Source organism: Osmerus mordax, chromosome 17 (genome assembly GCF_038355195.1).
Source record: "Osmerus mordax isolate fOsmMor3 chromosome 17, fOsmMor3.pri, whole genome shotgun sequence".
NCBI classification, from domain to species: Eukaryota; Metazoa; Chordata; class Actinopteri; order Osmeriformes; family Osmeridae; genus Osmerus; species Osmerus mordax.
This window is the reverse complement of record NC_090066.1, coordinates 157,671-180,352: the sequence shown is the minus strand read 5'-3', so window position 1 is coordinate 180,352 and position 22,682 is coordinate 157,671. Positions and strand designations below refer to the sequence as shown.

At 49.1% G+C, this 22,682-nt stretch overlaps 1 protein-coding gene across 2 annotated transcripts; it reads right to left on the bottom strand.

Moving 5' to 3' along the window:
- Positions 1-406: 406 nt before the first annotated feature.
- On the bottom strand, positions 407-21,605 carry kdm5a (lysine demethylase 5A). 2 transcript variants are annotated; one of them, XM_067254781.1, is made up of 29 exons: positions 20,237-21,605; positions 19,200-19,277; positions 18,436-18,558; positions 18,189-18,359; positions 17,209-17,397; positions 16,999-17,068; positions 16,708-16,796; positions 15,779-15,946; positions 15,417-15,536; positions 11,719-11,877; positions 11,352-11,533; positions 10,917-11,079; positions 9,974-10,093; positions 9,514-9,708; positions 9,245-9,426; positions 9,030-9,154; positions 8,757-8,907; positions 8,520-8,634; positions 8,098-8,274; positions 7,837-8,015; positions 7,611-7,749; positions 7,355-7,534; positions 6,724-7,269; positions 5,423-5,581; positions 4,696-4,824; positions 3,001-3,148; positions 2,676-2,896; positions 2,108-2,575; positions 407-1,412 (listed from the first exon to the last, which is right to left on the bottom strand). In XM_067254781.1, exons 1-29 carry the CDS (start codon positions 20,381-20,383, stop codon positions 1,158-1,160), a joined length of 5,148 nt encoding a protein of 1,715 aa, XP_067110882.1. In that variant the 5' UTR covers positions 20,384-21,605; the 3' UTR covers positions 407-1,157. The 2 variants fall into 2 exon arrangements, with proteins under 2 accessions (XP_067110882.1, XP_067110883.1); XM_067254782.1 differs by having other exon boundaries at positions 15,779-15,937.
- Positions 21,606-22,682: the final 1,077 nt, after the last annotated feature.

Here is a 22,682-nt window from a genome sequence, read left to right as displayed (position 1 = left end):
TGGGGAGGTCAGTGGTGGTCCACCTTGGTCCACCTGGATAATGAGTTACTCTGGCCATCCGGCAAATTTTTTACACTCACGCACACAGTTTCTTACACACTTCTGAGACTCTCTGTACTAAAGGAATTTGTATCAACAGGTAATCCCCACTCCAGCTGTGTGACTGGACACATGCTGGATGTACACACGTGACACATGCTGGATGTACACACGTGACACATGCTGGATGTACACACGTGACACATGCTGGATGTACACAAGTGACACGTGCTGGATGTACACACGTGAAACATGCTGGATGTACACACGTGAAACATGCTGGATGTACACATGTGACGTTAATTGCACTCAAAGCCATAATAAACTTTACAACAGCATTGATAAAAACACACTCCTCCCCAAAATCTGACTAGGAACAGTTTATTAAAAGGTGAGATAACAAAAGAAACAGCCACATCCAAATCATTTAATTGCTTAAAACCTATTTACATTATAAATATATTTACTGAATACAACCACTGGTCCTACATCAGGAAGTGTTGCTGGTATTGGATGAGGGGCTGGAGGGGGCGGGGCTGGAGGGGGCGGGGCTGGAGGGGGAAGGGCTGGAGGGGGCAGGGCAGGAGGGGGCAGGGCAGGAGGGGGCATAACTCTGGAGCGCTAGGTGGTCATATGGGAGGACAGTGTTCAAAGGGTTAGGTTAAGGTGATTTTGTTTACGAAGGGTTGGTTTAAGGGTTAAGGTGACAGTCCTGCTACACAGCTTCTGAAACTGTCCCCAGACTGTTGGAGCTAGACTGCAGTTTGAAGACTGGTACCTATGGTGACACCCGGGACCACACATCCTTAGCCCTAGGGGATACCTCCATCCCTCCTCATCCCTCCATCCCTGCCGATCTCCATAACCTCGAGCCTGCAGGTGTCTATTGCAATTCTAGAGCCTCAGGGTTTGTAAGGTTAGGGTTTACAATGGGAGGACCAGACCATTTCCTCCTCAGTCCTTTATTTTGTTAGGATTCCGTCCATCGCACTGGCCAATCAGTCAAAAAGGGAAGTATGTCAGTCAAGTCTGTTTTCCCAGGATACAGAGATTGATGCTAGCCAAGCAAGGACATTGTGTGTGTGCTCTAGCCTCTGCCTGTGGCCTCAGTGGAAGTGCTAGCTGGCGTCCTGAGAGCTGTGTTGTTGTCTCAGGGTGGCAGGGAGGGCGGTGCTGCACACAGGAACAGCCAACACCACACTCTCCTCTGCCACCAGCAAGGCTCCTCCCCTGGCCACGCCCCTGGCCACGCCCGCCCTGCGGTTGCACACACAGCAGATGTAGTCCTCCGTCTCCGCCATCTCACAGGTCACGCCCACACACACCTGGTGGAACCACTCGTCACAGCCGCCATCACACTGAACCCAGTCCACCTGGGGAGACAGGTAGATCAGAGAGATAAGGAGGTGAGAGACAGGTAGATCAGAGAGACAGATGAGCAGCCACTAGTCTCAGAGAAGTGTAGAGACCAGGTGGTGTAGAGACCAGGTGGTGTAGAGACCAGGTGGTGTAGAGACCAGTTGTCCTCCTATGTCTGACAGCCACAGCAGCCAGCAGGGTTAACCTCTCTCCTGTTAATACGTGATGAGTAACTCTCCTTAAGGTGTTCCAGTGGTGATCACCTGCTCACTCTCTATACTCCAGGATGCTTACGAAACATGCTTCCTCCACAGTCCATAATTAACTTCAGCTTGGAACCTTCCCATCCCCTCCTCCACCTGCTCCCATTGGGCCCCTTGTCAATTCCCCTGCACCACTCTGGACACCCTGCACCTGACTTCTGTTAAAAACTTTTATTGTTAAAATAAAAACAAAGTAAATAAATAAATGTTAAAAAGATTAAATAATCTTTTGTAAAAAAGAATATCAGTAAAAAATACTATTAAAACTGTTAATCGGTTGTTGTGTGAAAAAAATCTGATTACATTTTAGGCTGTATCACCCAGCCCTAGTAATATATAATGGTAGTCATGGCGATATATATTAGTGATATATACTGGTAGTGATGTTGTATATATTGGTAGTCATGGTGATATGCACTGGTAGTCATGGTGATCTAGGAGCTTACCTTATCCTTGCAAGGCCTCTGGCAGTTCTTTGCTGCACACACGGCGTTCTCATCGTTGGAGTCCTCGGCCCCGGACCAGTCGTACTTGGAGGGGATGTCTAGAACCTTCCTCTCCTTCCTTTTCTCCAGACCCTCCCTCAGGGCCTCTGCCTTCAGCACCGCCCTCTCCTTCCTCTTCCTCTCTTTCTCCTCCTTGGCCAGGCGCTTGGCTAGCTGCTTCAGCTCCCGGGACTTCTCCAGGTTCAGCTTCTTCTTCTTGGGTTTAGCTCCCAGCTCCAGACCAACACGCTTCAGCTCCCTGCTCTTGGGTCGGCCCACATCGCTCCCGCTGGCCCCGCCCCCACTGGCCCCGCCCCCTGTCACAGCCAGCATCATGTGTTGCTCCGCACGCTCCAACTTCCTCCTCCTCTTCTTCTCTGACTCCTTCATCCTCATCTTCACAGTCTTCTCCATCAGGGAGTCCTCGGGCTAGGGAAAGAGGAACAGGACAGATTTATCCAACAGTTTATCCAACATACTTATGTTGGATAAACATAAGTATGATAAACATATTAGCAGGGGCTCCTACCTCCATGACCTGCAGGAAGCGGTCCTCTGAAGGGGGGTGTGTGGCCTGCAGGATCCTCCAGATGTGCTGTGTCTCGTCCAGGGACACCTCCAGCAGGTCCCCAAGCAGCATCAGCTGCTCCAGCTGGGCCTTGGCTGCAGAGGACAGCTCCAGCACTGGGGGCTCCAAGCTGCGGGGCACCAGGGGGGTCTTCCTGGGCTGCTTCCTGGGGGGGCCCATGTCTGGCGGGCAGGAAATGGAGAGATAGACAGGTTACAGGCAGAGCATAGGGTCTTATTCTGGGCGCAGGGTTAGCAAGACAGACAGGCAGAGGGTAGGGTCTTACTCTGGGCGCAGGACTTGGATGCAGAGGAGTAGGCATGTTCAGCACAGAAGGAGTGTGTGGCAGCAGCCCACATGTGGCTGACCACCTCCTCCGACTTCACAGGGATCTCCTCGTCACAGAAAAGGTAGGGCTTCCCCTCTCCAGGGTCCTGGAACACACACACCCGTCAGACACTTCTCTTTAAGTTGGGTTTTTGTATCGTACCCAGGCTGCTATGGTAACCTTTAGGGATGCTCCGATCTTATCGGCGCCTATCCATATCGGCCGATATTCCCATTATCAGTTTTGATCGGCGTTCTCAAAACGGCCGATCAAACATGGCCGATCAGATGACATAACATCTGCGAGAACTACTATCAGAGACATTTCAATAAAATGTTAGATAGGAATTTCAGGCCGCCAATGGTAATAAATGATTATTTAACCTTTAGATGCGTGAGTTCTAAATATTTCCGACGCTTCCACCAGAGTTTGTTTTCCAAAACGGAAGCTAGCTAGCTTTAGTTAGCTTCCGTTACCTAGCAACCTAGCATAATACTCGTAGCAATGCTACTACCTGATAGTGTTACTTGTTAGCCTCTAATTGTACATTTTGAAGCCATACTATAACGTTTGTCATAGTTTTTGCCTATCGGAAAATAGTCGGTTGGAATTTTCAGAATCGCACATGTGCGACGTTACTCTGTGAGACCCGCATTCGAACGAAAACAGTCACGGACAGCCACTGCTTTTTGGAAGGCTCTCGCACAAGCAGCACGAGTCTTCCTCTCCGCACCAAATCTTTCAGTGATGCTGCTTGATCAGAAGTAAGGTTAGAATACTATAGTATGCCCCCTCTCCGAGTGAGTGCGTGCGTGAAGTGAGAGAGTGAGTAAAGGATGTGAGAGCGAGTGAGTGAGACACTATACAGATAGATATACATGTTTTGTTTTTTTGTTTAATTGCTGACTTCCTGTGCACCTTTTATCTTTATTCTGTCTGTTATCTCCTCCTAAATGCAGACAAATTGACTTGAAACTGACTGACTTTAAACATATTGGATATTTGGCTATAGCCTGTTTATGTTGCAGTTAAGTTTGTATTATTTTTCCACAGGAAAGCTACTGTATAAGCTCCAAGTTCTCTTGAGAGCCTCTAGAGAGTGGAATGTTGCACATGTGATTCTATTGTTGTGATTTTTATTTAAATATTTATATTTTATTATTATTTAAATATTTATTATTATTTACACATTTTATAGTAAGCGAGAGAGCTTCTACACTGGAATGTTGCACGTTCCCTGCAATAGAACGGATGGTTGTCAATTCATTATACTCTCTCGTCTTGTAATTTAAATACTTAAAATACAATACCAATGTTGTTAAGAATAATTAATTTCATAAATAATGCTACACAATAAATAGAATGCTTCAATCGACACCGTGATCGGTGATCGGTATGATCGGATCGGCAGATACTGATTTCAGTGATCGGCACCAAAAAACCTGATCGGAGCATCTCTAGTAACCTTGCTGTCATATCTAGTCTGCTATGGTTACCTTGCTGTTGTATCTAGGCTGCCACGGTTACCTTGGCATCATATCTAGGCTGCCATGGTTACCTTGGGGTGGTATCTAGGCTTCCATGGTTACCTTGGGGTGGTATCTAGGCTGCCATGGTTACCTTTTACTATTGTATCTAAGCTGCCATGGTTACCTTGGCGTGGTATCCATAGGTCTCTCTGATGTCCTCGTCTGAGTCTGTCTCCTCGTCGTCGTACTCCGCTGGCTGCTGAGGGGACGGAGCTCTGCTGAACCCAGCCTGCTGGAACGTCTGGAGGTGGCCCTGGACACACACACAGGGCGCGTCAAGGTCAGGGCTAGGGGGTCAGGGCTAGGGGGTCAGGGCTAGGGGGTCAGGGCTAGGGGGTCAGGGCTAGTGGGTCAGGACTAGGGGGTCAGGACTAGGGGGTCAGGGCTAGGGGGTCAGGGCTAGGGGGTCAGGACTAGGGGGTCAGGACTAGGGGGTCAGGGCTAGGGGGTCAGGGCTAGGGGGTCAGGGCTAGGGGGTCAGGGCTAGGGGGTCAGGGCTAGGGGGTCAGGGCTAGGGGGTCAGGACTAGGGGGTCAGGGCTAGGGGGTCAGGGCTAGGGGGTCAGGGCTAGGGGGTCAGGGCTAGGGGGTCAGGGCTAGGGGGTCAGGGCTAGTGGGTCAGGACTAGGGGGTCAGGACTAGGGGGTCAGGACTAGGGGGTCAGGGCTAGGGGGTCAGGGCTAGGGGGTCAGGGCTAGGGGGTCAGGACTAGGGGGTCAGGACTAGGGGGTCAGGACTAGGGGGTCAGGGCTAGGGGGTCAGGGCTAGGGGGTCAGGACTAGGGGGTCAGGGCTAGGGGGTCAGGACTAGGGGGTCAGGACTAGGGGGTCAGGGCTAGGGGCGTCAGGTTACCTGCAGGTCAGGGTTGGCAGCAGCCTTCTGCAGCTCAGCAGTGATGATCTTCTCAGTCTTCTCCCTGGCAGCCTGCTCCACCATGCGCTGGGACAGCACTGAAAGCTTGGCCAGTGCCGACGACAGCTCGTCTGTAGCCAGGGCCTGGCGGGCTCGGTCCTGGGGGGAGGAAGGGGCGTCAGTCTGCATCCGACACACTACAGTGTTTCCCATACATAAAGGTATTCACTTTTTCATCTTTTTTTCTTTTCTTTTTTTTTTACTGTTTATTAACATGGCCAAAAAAAACATTTCCTTGTAGAGCTGTCTCATCTCTTGATCTCTCCCTGGCAGTTCTTTCTTCCCCTGCTGTGTGTATGTGATGTCATTATCTGTCATGAGCGTTTTAATGCGTCAACGCATTGATTCGCTCAGTCCGTTCTTACACTCACACTACAGACTCGTCTGTGAACAGCCCTCCTGTCTCCGGGCCTTTTCCGATAATCGGCAGGAGAATCAATCCAGAGTTTACGAAAGGTTAGTATCATAATTTTCTGCACAAATGTGTCCAAAACAGATACATTCATGTTAAACATAATAATATTCATAGTTAATATATTCAGTAAATATAACAATGAGTCCAACGTAATGTTTATATTATGTAAAGCTCCAACAACTATTTTGCACTCAAATAAAAACAGTTCTTGAGTGCAATGCGCTTGCATTACTTTTTGAAGTCCTTAACTACACTCACATCCGATACTAGAACATAGCTTTGGGCCCAGACCCACATTTTTACAACGTCTGGCTCCGCTCCTGTCTACCGCCACAAATATGATGATATTCTGTGGGAAACACTGCACTAGTGTTGTCACAAAAAAGCTCTACAAATGATCTGTAAGTCATCTACTGAGTTTGCTTCATGTCTACATTCAGTCCACGCACATTTTTTGCCTTCAGGCCTACATGCACTGTGATTGTATTCATGTTGTTGTTTATATTCTGCCACGTTATGTTAAGTACATCCTTAGATATTGTAGGTGACTGTTACTGTCCACAAATGAGTGATGTTCAGTAACCTATTTTAGTTTTTTGCTTTGGTATCGAAAATCGTATTGAGTACCGAAATTTCACTGGTATTTGGTACGGTAACAACAATACTACACCCTCTACACCACACACACACTGCAGTACCTGCCAGCCCATGGCCCTCTCCATACTACACCCTCTACACCACACACACACACACACACTGCAGTACCTGCCAGCCCATGGCCCTCTCCATACTACACCCTCTACACCACACACACACACTGCAGTACCTGCCAGCCCATGGCCCTCTCCGTGAGGCACTGCAGGGCCTCTCCCTCCGGCAGGCGGACAGGCAGCTTCTGCAGGGACACCAGCAGGGAGAGGATGGTCTCCAAGCGGGGCCGGCGTGAGCGCTGGCACAGGGGGCACAGGAACCTGGAGTCCTTGCTGCTCTGCCAGCCCTGCTTCTTCTGGGCGCCCGTCTTGGGCAGCGGCACGCAGGCACCGTGGAACCAGTCCTTGCAGAGCTCACACTGCAGCATGAAGCCACCGGCCGTGCGGCGGCACAGGCAGAACCTCACCTCCTCAATGCGCTCAGCCAGGGCCATCTTGGCCAGGTTGGCGGAGCGCAGAGCGTGGATGGCATGGGCCTCCTGCTGCTCCTGGGCCCTGAAGGCTGCCACCACGGAGGCCTGGTCTGGGGCCGGCTCCTCCATGCTGTCGTCCTGCTGGCTCTCTAGCGCCGCACCGCCATCCTTTTCCTGCAGCTCCTTCACACGCCGACGCTTGTTCTTGCTGTTGCCATAGACACCAATGTCCACACGAGGGCTCAGGACCTGGGGGGGAGGACAGGGGGAGATATTTGGATGAGAACCTTTGTTTGGACCACCCAGGTGAGCAGCAGGGTGTGTGTGTTCTAACCTGCAGCAGGGTGTGTGTGGAGTTCTTCTTGAGGAAGGTGCGAGCGGTCCTCTCCCTCCAGGCCCGGGCCGAGGACACCTGACTCTCCAGCTGCACCAGGGCATCCAGCCTCACCGGGAGGCTCCGCCCCCGAGACACCAGACACTCCAGCTGCTCCAGGTAACCATAGCTGCTGCCGCTCTACACACACACAGTAGGAATGATATACTGCAGAGGTGTGTGTGTGTGTGTGCGTGTGTGGGGTTAGAGGTGCTACCTGTATGGCCTCCACCTTGCTAGCCCAGTCCCGGGCCTTGAGCAGGGCTGCCCTCAGAGCCAGCACGTTGGGCAGGTAGGCCGGGATGTTTCTAGCCTCCACCACGATGCTCTCCAGGGTCGCCATGCTGTGCCGGGGCCTGGGGGTACAGGTGTGTGTTACAGTGTGTGTGTATGTATAGTGTGTGTGTGTATATCTATGATGTGTGTGTGTGTGTGTGTCTCACCTGGCCTGCAGGCATGCACGGGCCTTGTCCTCCCACCTCTCAGACACCGTGAGCAGCTCCTGCAGGTCGGCCATGGCCTTCTCCAGCGCTGGGTGTGGAGGCAGCCCCACCCCCGAGTCGATCAGGCGCTTCATCATCTCCAGGGTCACACGCTGGGGGTCTGCCAGGGTCACACGCACCTGGGGCAGGGGGCAGGGTTATACCCCGGGTAAAGCTCACTGGGTAGACAGAGACATACTTTATACACGCAAACACACACACCTCGTCCAGCCAACGCGCCTGCTGCAGGTCCTGTTTGAGGCGGGGCAGCTGGGGCAGGTCCAGGTCCAGGCTGCTGCCCAGGTCCAGCAGAGCCTGCAGCGTGACCGAGTCTGGCAGCGGCTCATTCAGCGCCAGCTGGGACCGCTCCCGGAAGTCCTCCACACTCTCCAGCAGCTCCTGGGAGGCAAAGGTGATCACTCAGTATGCACTGACGCAGGGCTAGTATGCACTGTAGGAGGGCCAGTATGCAAGTCTTTGAAAGGACATTACGCCCTTAAAAATACATAATTCCTCCTAACAATAATGGATTTTAGGCCGGGCAATCATGGCCTAGTGTTGGAAAGTCAGAAATAGTTTTTTCCACTGGCAATCATGGATTTATGAGTTAGGGGTCAGGGTTAGGGGTCAGGGGTCCAGGTTACCTTGACCTGCTGAGTCTGGCTTATGACGCAGGGCAGGCGGTCCAGCTGGTCTACGAAGCCCTTCAGCTCCTCCACTGTCAGCCTGGAGCGCCCCCTGCTGGCCTGGGCCCCACCGCTACACACACACACACACACACACAGATATACTGAGACAGAGATAGAGTGTGTGCGTGTGCCTGTGTGTGTGCGTGTGTGTGTGCGCCTGAGTGTGTGTGTGTCTCTCTGAGTGTGTGTTACCTGTGTCGGTGCTTGCGGCTGAGCAGCATCTGTGCTACTGAGGAGCAGGTCTCTGCGTCCTTCACTGTGTCCCTGAGGCGGCGCAGCACACTGTTATCCGGATACCTGCGCTCCTCTGCATCCTCCAGCAGCACCCGCAGCTCGATCAGGTCTGGAGGAACAGACCCTCAGCATGACCCCTCGGCACGACCCCTCGGCACGTGCCCTCGGCCGTTTCAGTGAGGGGAGATGGGAGGAGTGGGGGGGAGGAGTGAGGAGGGAGGGGAGCCCTACCTCTCTTATTTCGGGTCTCTGCGGCCAGTGCCTCGCTCACACGCCTGGACCAGGAGTCGTAGGACTGGGCCCTGGACCCCACCCCCAACACCATGCTGGGAAGGTCCTCCAGGGCATACCTGTACCTGCACACACACACACAGGTGATCAACACAATCAAATCTGCATGATCTCTGGAGGCACACCGCTCAGAGAGTTTGGGAGGAGAAGACTACCTGAGACACTTGCGGTCCATGCTGCAGTCACACAGCTGGGCGGCGTGGTGTAGACACGCCAGGCGCTCAGCGCTGCAGGAGCACGTCACGGCAGACAGGAAGCAGGTGGTCTTACACCTCACACACTGGCGCTCATCATCAGGCAGCAGCTCAAACACCTCCTGCTCCGAAGACACCACCCCCTGGAGGAGAGGAGGAAGAGAGTCCACTAAATGACGCTTTAATCTCCACAGATCAACATGAACACCAGGCCAGCCGTCATCCCTCACCATCTGTGTGAGGGCGAGCCGCAGCCTGCTCTCCTCCTCCATGGTGCGGCTGAGCTCTGAGAACACGGCGCCCGCCAGCTCCACGTCCAGACGTTCTGGCTCAGACGCCATCTTGCAGAGCAGCTCGTCATGGGAGAACACACAGTAGCGCTGCAGGCGCCGGTAGTGGGACACACACTGACGCCCCACTGGGAGCTGGACACACACACACACAGCATGTACACACACAGCATGTACACACACACACACACACAGCATGTACACACACACACACACAGCATGTAAACACACAGCATGTACAGACACACACACACAGCATGTACACACACAACATGTACAGACACACACACACACACACACACAGCATGTACACACACATCAAGCTAATAATAATACTACTAATAAAAGCATTATAAATGGTAATAATCATATACATTTTAATACAAGGAATGTTGCATACCCAGTCAGCAGTGCAGAAATTGACAGCTTCAGCAAAGTTGTATCCCTGGTTGAAGCCACTGTGGTAGGCTCTGGGGAATGTCACCACAAACTCCCCAGCACACTGGTTAGTCCTGAACACCTGTTCACACACACACACACACACACACACACACACACACACTGGTTAGTCCTAAACACCTGTTCACACACACACACGCACACTGGTTAGTCCTGAACACCTGTTCACACACCCACACACACACACACTGGTTAGTCCTGAACACCTGTTCACACACACACACACACTGGTTAGTCCTGAACACCTGTTCACACACACACACACTGGTTAGTCCTGAACACCTGTTCACACACACACTTCTTAGTCCTGAACACCTGTTCACACACACACACACTGGTTAGTCCTGAACACCTGTTCTCACACACACACACACACACTGGTTAGTCCTGAACACCTGTTCACACACACACACACACACTGATTATACACATATATATTGACGAGCATAGTAATGAATACGGTGGTGAGTATAGTGATGAGTGCAGGTAGTGATAAGTATGCTGAGTATTGAGTATGGTGGTGAGTATAGTGATAGAGAACAGTGTTGAGTATAGAGTAATGAGTAGAGATTGGAGTGCTGAGTATACAGTATAGTGATGTGTGTAGAGTATAGTATGAGTATAGAGTATAGTATGAGTATAGAGTCTAGTGATGAGTTTAGAGTATAGTATGAGTATAAAGTATAGTATGAGTATAAAGTATAGTGATGAGTATAAAGTATAGTGATGAGTGTAGAGTATAGTGATGAGTATAGAGTATAGTGATGAGTGTAGAGTATAGTATGAGTACAGTATGAGTTTAGAGTATAGTATGAGTATAAAGTATAGTGATGAGTATAGAGTATAGTATGAGTATAGAGTATAGTATGAATGTGGAGCCGTACAGGGACTCCGTGCTGCATGAGCACGTTGGGGTTCATGATGGTGACCAGCTGGTGCAACAGGTCAGGCTGGGAGTCGAACAGCTCTGGCGCCAGCTTCTTCATCACTGCCTCCAGCTGCTCCGCCGCCTGTGCTGGCACGCCATACCACGTCTTGGGCTCCCCCCTGCACAGGGAGGTCAGGGTTAGGATGTGTAAGTGTGAGTGTGTGTAGGGAGTCAGGTGGCTGAGCGGTGAGGGAATCGGGCTAGTAATCCGAAGGTTGCCAGTACGATTCCCGGTCATGCCAACTGACGTTGTGTCCTTGGGCCTTGCCCAAGGTGTGTGAGAACAGGTGTTCAGGACTAACCAGTGTGTGTGTGTGTGTGTGTGTGTGTGTGTGTGTGTGTGTGTGTGTGTGTGTGTGTAATGTAAATGTAGGTGTGTGGGTGTGTGTACCAGTGCAGGAAGTTGATGGAGTAGCTCCAGTGGTCCTCTATGTGCCAGCAGAAGGAGGAGAAGCACATGCCCACATACAACCAGGGAACCTTCATCCCAGAGATGTCCACGTTGATGTGGGTCAGGACAGACTGCTCCAGAACTGGCATGTTGTTCAGGTTCCAACCAGAGTTAGCATACTCCTGGAGAGGGGTGGAGGGAGAAGGTGGAGAAGGGTGGAAGGGATGACATACACTGCCAGCTACTGTCACTGTCAGTCCTGTGTGTGATAGTAAACATGTTGTTTGTGTGTGTACATGTATATGTTTCAGTATATATGTGTGTGTATATACACAGTATAAGTGTGTATGTTGTGTGTGTGTGTCACCTCCTCGTCTCCAAGCAGCCTCCTCCTGCCGTCTCGTACTGGGAACCCACTGCCCACATCCTTGGAGCTGATATCAGCTCCGTACTCAACAATCACGTCCTCCTCGATGGAGCTCACCACCCGCCAGAACTCCTTCTCCACCAACTCTGTGGGCACCATCTGAGGGCAGAGGTTAGTCAGTTCTTTACCATCTTGGTGGTCATTCAGGAACATGATGTGCGTTTTAAAGTAAAATCCATCAATCTGGTGCACTTTGAGAGCATAATTGAGAGGCTATCTATGAAGAACTTTGTGCTTGTGTAAACATTTTTATCAAAAACATCGATCATGTGGGTGATGAAAAAACGTCACACCTACACACATGGTTAAAGAGACAGTTTATCGCAGTTCACATACGGTGGAAACTAGGGGTGCAAAACCGAACCGAAAAATAACGGTTTGGTTTTACATGTAACCGTGGTTTTTCGGATCTACTAGAAAACTTTTATTTATTTATTTTTAAAACACAACCGAACACCCACAGAGCAGTGTTGCCAGCTTAGTGACTTTCTCGCTATATCTGGCGATCTTTCCAAACCCTCCTGGCGACTTTTATGTTGTTGGAGACTTGCTGGTGTTTTAGAGACTCTGACATGAAAGCACGGATCGCAGTACTGTCCTCAAAGAGCAGCGGGTGCTGCCGTGAGCTCCTCCGCCATCCCAAAGCACTCAGAGGCGGTCAGTCTCACTATAGCCTCACGCAGCACCACTACTTTCCTTACTGAGGAGTTGGCAACACTGCTGGAGAGGCAAATCTTACGAAGCCAGGCACGTGTAAAGTATGCTAACCAGGGCTATTCCGGAACCTTTTTTATTGGATACGGCACCTTTGTCACTATGGAAAATGATATGCCTAAATGAGAAAAAAAAAATACTGTTTGTGTAGTGTTCAATGTTGTTATATGTCTTGTTAGTCTTTATCCCTCATTGAAGTTTCACAAAAATCTTGTGTTTGCATTTTCGATGCGTTTTGAGGTGAATTTTCAGGTTAAGACAGAGGGGGAGGCACTTCAAGTGACACTTGAGCTGGTTGAGAGGGCTAGCTGTTAGCCTCGTTTCCCTCACTTGAGCTTGTGCTGGTTGAGAGGGCTAGCTGTTAGCCTCGTTTCCCTCACTTGAGCTTGTGCTGGTTGAGAGGGCTAGCTGTTAGCCTCGTTTCCCTCACTTGAGCTTGTGCTGGTTGAGAGGGCTAGCTGTTAGCCTCGTTTCCCTCACTTGAGCTTGTGCTGGTTGAGAGGGCTAGCTGTTAGCCTCGTTTCCCTCAGGGGGAAAATGTCAGACAACAGACAACAAAATGTGCTTAACTTTTTCAAATAAGTCCCACAAGTAGCCTGTGCTGTTTACATGGTCATGGTCACATGATGGACTGTTTGTCTCATCCAGTGCGTTTTTGGTTAATTTAATCCGATGGATAATTGCTGCTTGTAAAAACGATTGTTGCAGTGTTTATTTTTAACGTTTCACACCCATGCAGTGCATATTCTGAAATTAAAATATACATTGCCCAGATGTACAAGCAGGTTTTTTTTATACAGATAAGCTATGTAGGCAGTGTATTTTTTTGTGTTCGGTTTTCCGGTTTCCTCCAACCCCGTTTTGAGTCGCCGGATCCACCCCCCTTCTGCGCTTCAGGACCTCCCACTTAGCCGGATATACAGAAAATACACAGAAAATACAGAGAAAACACTGAAATGGTCATGTTTTTTTTCTTCCCCCTAATTTGCTAAACAAAACCGAACCAAAACCAAAACCGTGACCCAAAAACCGAACCGAACCGTGGGCTTGTTGAATTGTTGCACCCCTAATGGAAACACAAAATTGATTAGAGCATGTACAGTATACCAAAAAAACATCTAATGGTAATCTATGCACCTGCACCTATAAACCTGCAGTTCTGACATTTTATTTTTCTCGGCTAAAAAACAACAGTTCTAATGCCCTTTAATATTTTAATGATTCTGGGCTCTTACCTTAACGCCCTACGTGTCCACTACAGCATTTTTTTACGCTCTACACAGGGGCATGTTAGACAGGTTAATACAGAGTTAAAGTCCTCTAAGGTCACTGTTGTAGTCATGGCCAAGCGTGCAGACTTGGGTTCATATACTCACAATATCGATCAACCTACACAACATTTGTGAAAAAATACACAATATTTTACTAGTGCAAGTTTAGAGTACATGTTACGCTACCGGTCACTCAAATCAGTCGTGTGTCGGCCGGGCTAGCGAGCTAGCAGTGGCACAGAATAGTCACGTAATGTGACAAGACAATTTAAAAGTATAAAAATACACCAGGGACACTGACAACATCGGCAAACCTGCACCATGCATTATTATTGTAATTTAATCTTTAAATTCAGGCTCGTCACATTACGTAACTTTGTTCTGAACAGGACTGGATGTGCAGCCACACAAGATAAGTTTGTCCTCCATCTTGAAACTGAAACCTAGAAATGTTTACCATGACCAACGGTTGCTACTTTACAAGAAACCAATCCGAGTGGCCAACGCTAGCATTTAACGCTCCTCATTTACATAAAGTTTGCAATGCTTGCCTTCCCACAAAGCCCTACACGAGCGTCAACGCCTGGTTTTATTGAAAATGAGGAATCTTTTGGTACCTCACGATTGATTCGATTCTTGGGGTCACGATTCGATAAAAAATCGATTCAAATTTTTCTATTCACGATTTTGTATCAAATTTCTATTCAATATATGCTTACATTTGATTCCAGTTTTCTGTTTAGTGTTACTTGTTTCTATTTGCCTGTGATAGGCAGTTAAGTGTTGAAGAAAAAAATCCCAATGCATCAAAACCTTGAAATGTATTGTTTTTCTTGCAGTTTAGTGAACTCATTGTAAAAAAAAAAAAATTATCACAATTTTGTTGTAGAAGACTGAATCCCGATTCCAATGCGAATCGATTTTTTACCCCACCCCTAGTGGACACGCAATGTAACCCTAATCCTTTCATATTGGAATGATTCTGGGCTCTAACCCTAACCCTTGGCCCATTGATCCGCAGGCAGGTGTCTCCTTGCAGTGTGTTAGAAAGTCTGATTTGACCTGGAATGTTCCGATCATAGAACGAAATCCACCAGTGCCACCAGCGAGAAAACTGAACTAATTTTGTTAGCAGTCATACCATGTGTCCGCAAAACTACTTGCTGTCTTAGACGCAGGGAGCAAAGAACGTTTCCGGTGCGTGTCTGTGACTGAAAGAATATGCACACGTACCACGGGGGGGACAGAGGGGGTGACTGGTGAACGTTAGAGATATTTTATGTAATGCGAAGTGTACTCATATTTCAGGTTCAATTTGAAACTTTATGAAACTATGGCAGGACAAATTAGACTATGGAGGGCCGCCACAGTCTAGCCAATGAATGGGACACACTGTAACTGGGCGGCCCTGCAGGGTGGGCCCTGCCTTGGGTCAGGGTGGGCCCTGCCTTGGGTCAGGGTGGGCCCTGCCTTGGGTCAGGGTGGGCCCTGCCTTGGGTCAGGGTGGGCCCTGCCTTGGGTCAGGGTCGGCCCTGCCTTGGGTCAGGGACGGCCCTGCCTTGGGTCAGGGACGGCCCTGCCTTGGGTCAGGGTCGGCCCTGCCTTGGGTCAGGGTCGGGCCTGCGTGTGGAAGATGCTGACACTGACACATACGTGCACGGGCATGTTGAAGTAATCAGACTTGAAGTGGTCGGCCATCTCTCCGAAGCCCTGCAGGCTGTACTCCCGGCCCGCCTGCTCAAACCCGAACGCCTCGCGAGGCTTGCTGCACTCCTGCACAACACAACAAGTTTATACAGGAGATATATATATACACACACACACACACACACACACACACACACACACACACACACACACACACACACACACACACACACACACACACACACACACACACACACACACACACACACACACACACACACACACACACACACACACACACACACACACACACACACACACACACACACTGTATATACCAGCACCACAGTTCTGCGCTAGTCTCATACCTCAGCCACACACTTGGGGCAGCGCCAGTCCCCCCGGGGCACGTCCTGCAGAGGGGGGATCAGGCAGAAGGTGTGGTAGCTGTCGTCACAGCCGTCACACAGCAGCAGACGCTCCTCCTCATCTCCACGGCCGCAGCTCAGACACATGTACAGGTCCACCTGGGGGATCAGCAGCAGCACAGGGACAGGTAAGCACACAGGTAAGCACACAGGCAAGCCTGCCATCACACAGGCAAGCCTGCCATCACACAGGCAAGCCTGCCATCACACAGGCAAGCCTGCCATCACACAGGTAAGCCTGCCATCACACAGGTAAGCCTGCCATCACACAGGCAAGCCTTCCATCACACAGGTAAGCCTGCTATCACAGGTAAGCTTGCCATCACACAGGTAAGCCTGCCATCACACAGGCAAGCCTGCTATCACAGGTAAGCCTGCCATCACACAGGTAAGCCTGCCATCACACAGGTAAGCCTGCCATCACACAGGTAAGCCTGCCATCACACAGGTAAGCCTGCCATCACACAGGTAAGCCTGCCATCACACAGGTAAGCCTGCTATCACAGGTAAGCCTGCCATCACACAGGTAATTCTGCCATCACACAGGCAAGCCTGCCATCACACAGGCAAGCCTGCCATCACACAGGTAATTCTGCCATCACACAGGTAATTCTGCCATCACACAGGTAATTCTGCCATCACACAGGTAATTCTGCCATCACACAGGTAATTCTGCCATCACACAGGTAAGCCTACGAACACACAGGTAAGCCTGCCATCACACTGGTAATCCTGCCATCACTCAGGCAAGCCTGCGAACACACAGGTAAGCCTGCTAGCACACAGGTAACCATGCTAGCATACACCTAAGGCTGCTAGCACACAGGTAAGAGGTGCAGTGTTGACCCCAGCCCCAGCTCAGTACTCACAAAGTTGACCTCCAGACTCTGCTTGCGAGGCTGCATCTTGATGGCGAAGGCCTTCAGGTGCCTCTGTCTCTTGTTGAAGGCATCGTCTCCTGACACAACAAAGCTTTACTTTACTACTATGAAAATGTTTTCATAAAAACAGTATAGTGTGTAGTGTCAGGATGCAGTGTGTCAGGATGCAGTGTGTCAGGATGCAGTGTGTCAGGATGCAGTGTGTCAGGATGCAGTGTGTCAGGCGCTGCATGCAGATCTCCCTCCCTTCGGGAATTAGGGTGAGGGCCAGGAGCGTACCTGCAGGAAGGAGCTCCACCACTTTGTGTCTGGAGAACAACTGCAGGGTTTTGGGCTCCTTGTTTTCCCTCTGAGGAAGTAGAGCAGCATGAGAACACACACAGATACACAAACAGAGACACACACACAGAGAGATAAACACAGAGAGATACACACACAAAGAGATATGCGAGCGCACACACACACAGAGACACACGTACAGACACACACCTCAGACTTCAGCCTCCGAGACCTCCGCTCAGGGTGGGGGTCAGGGTGGGGGAGGTCCTTGTTCTGAGTCTGGTCACTCAGTCTCTCCCTCTCATCCTCATCTTCATCCTCCTCTTCATCCTCCTCTTCCTCCACCCTTTCATTCAGCTCCTCCCCCTCCTCCCCCTCCTCGTACAGCCGCTGGATGCCCTGGACAGGATCAATCACAGGGATCACTCACCCCAACTGCTGCTGGAAGGCAGCTGTGAGAGACAGCTTTGTTTTGGCCAGTGAGTGGACTCAGATTTCCTGTTACCAGTGTGTACTCTTGGGGAGACAACGTTTGCAGACGTACTTTGTTTGGTATGGTCATCTTACATCGTCATTGTTGAACGATGAATCCAAAATTTTCCCCCAGATTTGTAAGACAGAGGTGCCTCTACAAACATGCTTCTTTCTGTCTCACCACCATCACGTTTCTGTCTCACTAGCGGGAGTCAGGTGGCTGAGTGGTTAGGGAATCGGGCTAGTAATCAGAAGGTCACTGGTTCGATTCCCGGCTGTGCAAAATGACGTTGTGTCCTTGGGCAAGGCACTTCACTCTACTTGCCTCGGGGGAATGTCCCTGTACTTACTGTAAGTCGCTCTGGATAAGAGCGTCTGCTAAATGACTAAATGTAAATGTAACTAGCCCTCACCACCATCACCATCAATGATGCGCACCATCTTCACCACACTCGCGTTGGCGATGAGAGAATAAGTATTGTTGTTAGTTTCCCCTCTCCTCTCCAGAACTGAATTTACAACTTGCATTTTGTCAGCAGTGCACCATGACATCCGGTTCATGTGTGTACTAAACCACAGTGGGCGTACCAAACAGTTTGATGACATACCAATGCATCCCTGGTGTCTGTACGTGCGAGTGTGTGTATTAAATTGTGTGAGTGTGTGTGAGAGAGTGAGTGAGTGAGTGGATGAGTGCGTGAGTGTGCTCCACTCACGGTGAGCGTGGCCCCAGACTGGAACAGCTCGTATGGGTAGAGCAGCCTCTCGTAGTGGGAGCGCAGCAGAGAGCCACAGCCCTTCCCTGGAGGCAGGCCCATCCTGCAAGCCACCGCCGCCCAGCACTTCTGCTTACACACCGCCTCGAACCCCCCCTCCGCCTGCACCACCTGCAACACACAGCTATGGTTAGGGCAGGGCTGAGCTGGTCTGGGTTAGGGCTGGGTCAGGGTTAGGGCTAGCTACCTTGCTGAGCTGGTACAGATCCAGAATCTTCCTCTCCACATGAGGGACACGGAGCCTGGATCCCTGCAGCTCCCAGAACTTAGCAATCTGGTCCAGGAAGTTGAGCTTGACTCTGGTGAGAGCCTGGAGGGGAGACAGAAGACAATACATCACTGTTATTATTCATTTTGACGCTTGTGAGTGTGTGTGAGCGTGAGTGATGATGTGGGACCAGATGAGGGTTCACAGATAAATCAGGCTGGGGACAGCATGAACACACTTCAGGTTCTCAGGGATGCTCACCAGGCTTCGACCAGTCTACCTCCTGGTGATACACCAGCCTACCTCCTGGTGACACACCAGCCTACCTCCTGGTGATACACCAGCCTACCTCCTGGTGATACACCAGCCTACCTCCTGGTGATACACCAGCCTACCTCCTGGTGATACACCAGCCTACCTCCTGGTGATACACCAGCCTACCTCCTGGTGACACACCAGCCTACCTCCTGGTGATACACCATCCTACCTCCTGGTGATACACCAGCTACCCTCCTGGTGATACACCAGCCTACCTCCTGGTGATACACCATCCTACCTCCTGGTGATACACCAGCCAACCTCCTGGTGATACACCAGCCTACCTCCTGGTGATACACCAGCCTACCTCCTGGTGATACACCAGCCTACCTCCTGGTGATACACCAGCCTACCTCCTGGTGATACACCATCCTACCTCCTGGTGATACACCAGCCTACCTCCTGCTACTCTGGTAGCCTCTTACCTCCAGCTCGTTGAGCCTCTGAACTCGAGGAGTGAAACGGAAGTTTCGTATGTCGCAGGCAAAGGGAGGCTGCCAGTCCTGGAGGGAGAGCAGGAGGGAGGGAGAGCAGGTGAGTAACTGAGCACCAACATCATCAACACCACACAACTATGGCAAGAATAATAACGTTTTCAATTAGAAGATGCTTTGATCAGAATCAACGTACAGGTGGGGGCTTGAAACTGCGATCTCTTGATCTGCAATTAAATGTTCTACCACTAATCTATGCTTTATCAACTAGGCCTAAATCCATCCCATAATTGTTCTAATTGCTGTCTAGTCCAGGCACAAAACCCGGTCTAAACTATTAAAGATAAACAAAGGCTGCTTGTTGGATTTAATGGTTTTACTTTGAATCTACAAAGCCTTACAAACACCTAGAAAGTTATTTAATAATTTACTTTTACAGACCCAAACCCCACGAGATATGGGAGCCAGCATTAATACTAGTGATTTCATGATTTGTTCATGTTTAGTATTGTTGTCCATGTTTGCAACACAGGCCTAACCCCAACCCTACTGTGGAATGAGTCTCATACTCTAGGTAGTTAGGTTTTGGCATCTTGACTTTTTTTAAAGACATATACAACTGTTATTATCCATTGTCGCACTTCAACATGCACCACGAAGAAACATCAAGTTTAATACTCAATAATTATGTAGCAGTCGTTACAACATAGTCCCTGTCGCGGTTCTGCTAGGAAATCAGCAAGGCCGAAAAGAAAACAATAACAAAAGCCTCTCCGTTGGTAATATGGATCTAAAGCAGACGTTCTATTATTTTCTAGCATTTAAAGCAACCAACTAATTAGATATCAAATTAGATTTTTAGATTAGAATTTGGTCGTGTTTGACCTCCACAAGTGAAAACACAAAGCCGCACGTAAATTTTACGTAGGCCTAAAATCCCATGAATACACTAGAGGTAGGCAGGTCATGGAGACGTGTTCTAAATGTATGAATTGATAAACGTTTCAAAAATACTAGTAAATGGTTACCTCTGGGGGTCTAATTTTGCAGATGCCAGTTTTCTCAGCAATTGGACGAATCTTGTTTATATATCCCAAAGGATCCGAAAAATCCTCCCAACTCGGCTCAAAAACTGGGCATTCGGGAGGTGGTACGAATTCAGCAAACCCTGACATGATGCGTCTCAGTTGAACAGTCCAGTTTTCTTACAAAGAGAAGAAACTTACTGCCGCAATTTCTGTATGACATGGAAATTTTGCCATTTAGCTTCTCGAAAAAATAAACATAGTAATATAGCGCACTAGTACTATTCTATAAGGAAACTGCGGGCCAGGCCGACGGAGGCAGCCCCCAACACTCCCATATACAGCAACGTCAAGAGGCTGATGGGCTACCTGGGACGCAGGGCTTTCTCAGTCAAAAGCGCCATCATTCCCAGGGAAATTGGGACACAACTGGTGCAAAAAATATTCCAGGGAAACTGGACACGAAATCCTTTGTTATTGTTATTCACCGAACGAATTTATCATCCAGCGTATCTGTAAGGGTACTTTTGAAGTTTCCGTTGCAACATCCATTAGCTAGGTGCCAAGTAGCTCCTAGCCGATGTAGCTAGTCCCACTGGTGCGTTCTTCAAAGAGCAGAGCATTTCTGTCAATTTTGAAATGGCCCTCTTGCGTCAAGTTATCTGAGAGATGTGTATGTTCCCGTAATTCTGCAGTAAAAATGTATTCTTATTCTCGTTCATCAAGAAAAACACAAGATGATGACGTCTCACAACAACTGGGTATAAAGCTAACGTGCTAAGTGTTAGCAAAGTCTGTCGCTAGCACACAATGTTGATCGAACCTTGTCCGAACTGTCCATTCATTGAGGAACCCTATAGTGTGCTAGCCTAGGTTAGCTACGATACATCGTTCAAGCCTGATTCGTGAAACGATTTCAAAAAGTCGCATCTCCGATTCCACTGGCTGTGTACCAACAAGATAGACGACCCAAATGTATCGCCGTCCTTCCGCGTTGAGTCCCTCGATGCTATTCTCACGACAGCTGCCGACCGTGTGCTCGTTAGCTGGTTAGTCAAGATGTCTAAAGCTAACTGACGTTAGCTAGCATATAGCCACTTTAACACTTGCCAAGTAGCCTACTGACTGTTGTGTAGTTAGAAATAGCGAGCCTAGCATGATCTCTCCACTCACTGTGTTAAGGTTTCGAAAGCGCAACTGGTACAACTTGTTCCAACATTTATGACTTGACCAGATATCTATAATGTTCAAAGTAACAACTGTAATATATATGTATGTGCATATATTCTGGCTGGCCAACATTTTAGAACTTCATTTAAATGTGACAAGAGTTATTGTTTTTGCATGAACCACTTTACACCCATTTATGTACATCCTCCGTCTTTCCGCCATTTGAACTATTAAAAAAGTAGAGCCAGATTAGGATTTCAAGATTACTATCTATTCATAGCTACGATCTTAAACTGAGTAGGCCCTACCTGCAATTTAACGCAACGATATTTTGATATGTATGATAATCACTAGAATACCACAATGGCAGCATTAATACAATATAAATAAAACCCTCACTAATGGCGTAAGGTCAAAGGGAACACTTCCTTATTGACAACTTGTTGTGGGTCTCTTAAATTCGTAGATTCCCAACCTGTGGGCCGCTCGAGTAATACATGTGGGCCCAACTTAATGAAAACTAAAGTATGAAAAATGAATAAATATCAAAATATTTATATATACTGTTTGTAAATGATTATTAAAATTCATTTTTTTTTTTTATTACATTTAGTCATTTAGCAGACGCTCTTATCCAGAGCGACTTACTGTAAGTACAGGGACATTCCCCCCGAGGCAAGTAGGGTGAAGTGCCTTGCCCAAGGACACAACGTCAGTTGGCATGACCGGGAATCGAACTGGCAACCTTCGGATTACTAGTCCAACTCCCTCACCGCTCAGCCACCTGACTCGGCTAAATTACATTTAGCCTTTAATTCATCATGACCGAAACGCCAATAGTTACGCTTGGCACGTTGACGAAAGACCAACTGATATTAAGTGCGTTCGACTTCATGCAGCGCCGGCTGCAGCCGGCTGACTTGAAGCTGAGAATGCCGTTGGCTGCTTCAAGTCAGCATGAAGTCGAACTCACCTATTTCCACCTTAACTTGCATAGCCCACTTCACTATGCCCGCATCACTTCCGCATATTGCATTATAAGCGAAGTCAACAACTTCCGGTAGCGAGCAGTTAAGTTAGTTCTTAACCCTTGTGTTATCTTCGGGTCATTCTGACCCATCAGTCATTGTGACCCACCGTGGTATTGCGACAAATTTACCTCATACAAAAACAAAGTGAAGCATTTTCTTTTAACTGTCGGGCTGTCTCAGACCCCCCACATTGGAATGGTTAAAAGAAAATTATTTTTTATTTGTTTTTGTATTGGGTAAAATTGGGT